The sequence below is a fragment of the Phaethon lepturus genome, unplaced genomic scaffold (genome assembly GCF_000687285.1).
Source record: "Phaethon lepturus isolate BGI_N335 unplaced genomic scaffold, ASM68728v1 scaffold53483, whole genome shotgun sequence".
Taxonomy (NCBI): Eukaryota; Metazoa; Chordata; class Aves; order Phaethontiformes; family Phaethontidae; genus Phaethon; species Phaethon lepturus.
In genome coordinates, this window is record NW_010532277.1 from 6,526 (window position 1) to 10,111 (window position 3,586).

The 3,586-nt window shown below is 47.4% G+C and overlaps 1 protein-coding gene across 1 annotated transcript in view; it reads right to left on the reverse strand.

Annotated features, from left to right (window-relative positions):
• Nucleotides 1-310: 310 nt before the first annotated feature.
• Nucleotides 311-3,586, reverse strand: part of ZMAT4 (zinc finger, matrin-type 4) — a gene marked incomplete at both ends in the record, with an annotated part of 10,031 nt that continues 6,755 nt past the window's right edge. Inside the window, one exon of the mRNA XM_010284776.1 lies at nt 311-407. Within this exon, the coding sequence (XP_010283078.1) occupies nt 311-407 (97 nt within the window). The remainder of the gene's footprint in view (nt 408-3,586) is intronic.

The following is a 3,586-nucleotide window of genomic DNA, read 5'->3' on the forward strand; positions in this document are numbered from 1 at the left end:
AGCAGCAAAATACAGCAGACTGTGTGGAAAGTGCGATGAGCTGACAGCAGGACTTCACTGGGGCAAGCTGTGAAGGCAGGAAATTAAGAGCAAATAGCTCTCTCCGTGCCGGTGAGACTCTGGGAAGCCCGTCTGGGCTCAGCTCTGCGTTTCTCAAACTGGAGGTGCCTCCGGCGTCTGCATTTGCAAAACATAACATCCAGAGCTCCTCAGATGACGGGGTTATCAGAGTGTAAAGCATTATATATATGTTCATCTAGGCAGACACAGACAGACAGGAGGCCACCGGGAAGAGCATGAAGATACCCACTTGGTCTGATGTTTGGAGCCCTTCAGGTGCGCGTGGTACTGCTCTATCGAGTTCAGGGTGACGTTGCAGATGTTGCACGTGTAGCTGCGCTTCAGCCCTGCGAAGAAAACCCAGTCATTAATTGTGCACTGCCCTCAGCGCTGGCTGTGCGTTTCTGTGTAGGCTGAGGGCACGCTCAGGGCTGCAGCGGGAGGAAAAACAGCTTTGTGCCTGGGCCACAGACTGTTCAGAATCAAAATGGCAGCTGGAAAGCATAAATGAGTGAAAATGTCTGAAGAAAGAGGGGTAAAAATTTTTTTAAAAAGCATTAACCCTTGCCCCCAGCAAGCTTCTAATTAAATTAGAAGGTACTCAGATCTCAAATTTCATTTCCAGTTTCCTAGACATTTCTCTTTACAGCAACCCATCTATTTACTTTTCCAGGCCAGGGTATCCAAGTATTAGTGAAGCCTACAGGAATATTTTTAAAAGGCACAGACCAAGCAGAACCCAACAGGGTTCAAAGGCAAATCCCTCCTGGAAAGTGCGGTCCCTGCAGTCTGTCAGCGCGGGCATCCCTCTCCTGTGACTTTCTCCCAAAGCATCACTGCGCTCAGACTAATGAGCACACGAGGGGCCCATTTATTCCCCTGGTTTTCTGGTAGCAAGCAAATTCAGGGCAACTCCTCGTGAGTGTATTTAGGAGCCAGATTACTTAGGAACTTTGTTTTTTCCCCAAAGACATCCACTCTGATTTATCCACCAGCGTGAACGGCCACGTCTGCCGAACACGGCTGCTGATCTCAGAGAGCCAGCGCCTCGCCAAAGCTGGAAGCCTGGCACGGGTACCAGTGGCCATCCAAAAGCTGGACGCCAGGAGCTCATTTGCCGGACGGATTTACTCTTGGCTGCAACACCTGACCACAAAGCAGCCCTTGCTTTGCTAATGTTAGCCCTTCACAGATACAGTAACAAACCACTATTTACAAAGCTGTTGCTCTTACTGCTGGCCAACTGAGTACCGCTGAACTAGAAATAACATCTCGGTGGATTCACAGTAGAAATGTTATTAAATTTTGTTGTTATTGTTTTTGTTTTGTGGGGACTTGAGCGGGGGTGTTTTGTTTGGTTTTTTTAACCTTCTAACAAATCTCTCAGCTGCCTCTGCTACTTTCCACTTCACTGTCTATTTGATTGCCACAGCTACAAGAGATTTTCCAAGTAAATATACTGCGTTTTATTTTACTGCCATGTAGATTGCAGAGAACACGATCTAAGCGCAGCAGCGCAGCTGCCCGAGCAAATGAACGCGAGAGCAGGCAGCGCAGCTGCCTGCGCTGGGCCCCGGGAAGTGCACAGGCTACGTGCGTGCAAGGTTTATCTCCCGCTAAAACAGGAGACAAGTGGTGTCCGCAGCACTGAACCAAACCACAGCAACACCCCCAGAGCGACAGAAGTGGGGACTATGGCCCATCCCGCTCCCTGGGTCACGAGAGGGCAAAGGCTGCACCCTCCGAGGGGGCCGCTGGACCCACGGAAAAGACACCCCCACTGAGGAGCAGTGCCCACGGCTCCCCGTGCAGGAAAAGCACTTGGTTTAAACAGCATTTCTCTCCTAATTCACTGCTCTGCCTCTGGGCACAGATTGCAGGGGAGGAAAAAAAACCAGGCAATTAAGCAGATTCATGCACATCTCAAACAGAAGCTGCAAAGCGATTTATAAGGAAAGTCACAGAAACAGTCTCTCAGCACGTTCACTGGAAAACATCCGAGCTGAAGAACTAAACCCAACAAAATCAGCCTGTGCTTCACCCGTTCAGCTAAGATCAACTTCACGTCTGCGAGACATCCGCTGCAGACGAGACATTTATTCACCTAAGGAGCGTGCACGCACAGAACACGAACAGGAGACTGGGGGATTATAATGGCAGACGCTGCTGACAAAAGCGTGATAGTAAGAGAAGAGCCACCTTTCTCTATATGCAACTCAGAAATGTCTCCAAACTTCTGACCTTACATGACAATTAGTTGAACACAAAGCAAGAGACAGGAGATGATTTATGGATATAATAAAAATTGCTCATTTAAAAACTGTAATAGCTTTTATGTTGCTACCAAAGTTTGGTTTTTTACTGAAGATTGATACTCAGACTGGGACAGTTATTGCAGCTTTTCTTCTGATACCATCCTTTCCACTCCATGTTATTTCAGACATCCTAGTAAAGTGAATTGTCCTGGGTGGGTCTCAGGGAAAGGGGAAGAAGGTCAGGGTTAAGGAAGAAGTCCAGGGTTATGGATGCAACCTCTGTAAAGTACAGCCTGAGAAAAACAGTCACCCGAGATGCCCAGAGAGATACAAAAACCCACTATTCTCAACACTATTTATTGTACTAAATAGGAAAATTATTTCTTCCTCATTTAACACTTTGCATCTCAGAATTATAAATTAATGACTTAAGGCTGAGAGTATCAGTTCTCAGCAGGACAAGGAAATCAAGACTTTGCCTCCTCTGAAAAGCTGAAAATCTAAAAATAGGAACCCAACAGACAGGCAGTAATCAGAATCAGAGGTGAAAGAGAAAAGGCCTTTTCCCAAGATGGTGTGCTGCCCAGTGGCTGCTGAAAATGGCTGATCATTTTTGATTCATGTCAGTTTAGATTTCCTGGAAAAATGCAGAGTTCAGTCCATTTCCGAGGCATTTATTCTTAGTGCCCTGGTGCATTCCTCCCTCCCTCTGGAGAAGATATTAGCTTGCTTAGCACATGATAGATCAAGTAATTATTTACACACTAATGTTCTGTTTTGCCCTTCTTAGATGGGTTTTCACCCAAAACATTCCTCAATGACTTTTGCAATCACAGAAGAGCATGGTGCTGCTGGGGAATTTCCTCCGCACCTGCAAAAGCTGCAAAAGTAGATTTGATTCATTATTTTATCTTTTATTTTTTTTAATTTATTTCTCCTTCTATTAAGGAAGTGACCTGGGCCAAGAGATGACCACTAGCTGGGTTCAAAAATCTATTTTTTGTGGGAGAAATGAGAAGCCTCTTTAGGAACTGTGACGACAACAACAAAACCAGCTCCTTGCCCTTCTGCAACATCTGACATTCCCAGTCCCTGTGCCAGGGCAGCATCCCGGTCACTGGTGTCCCCTCAGCAGGTCCCTCACCGGGCCGGGAGGACCAGGGCAGCATCACAGCCCTGAGGGGTCAAAACCCAGACCCCAAACACACAGACACGGCTGCAGTCGCTGGCAGCATCCCCGGGGGGGAGGAGCAGGCCGGCGTGCTCGCAGG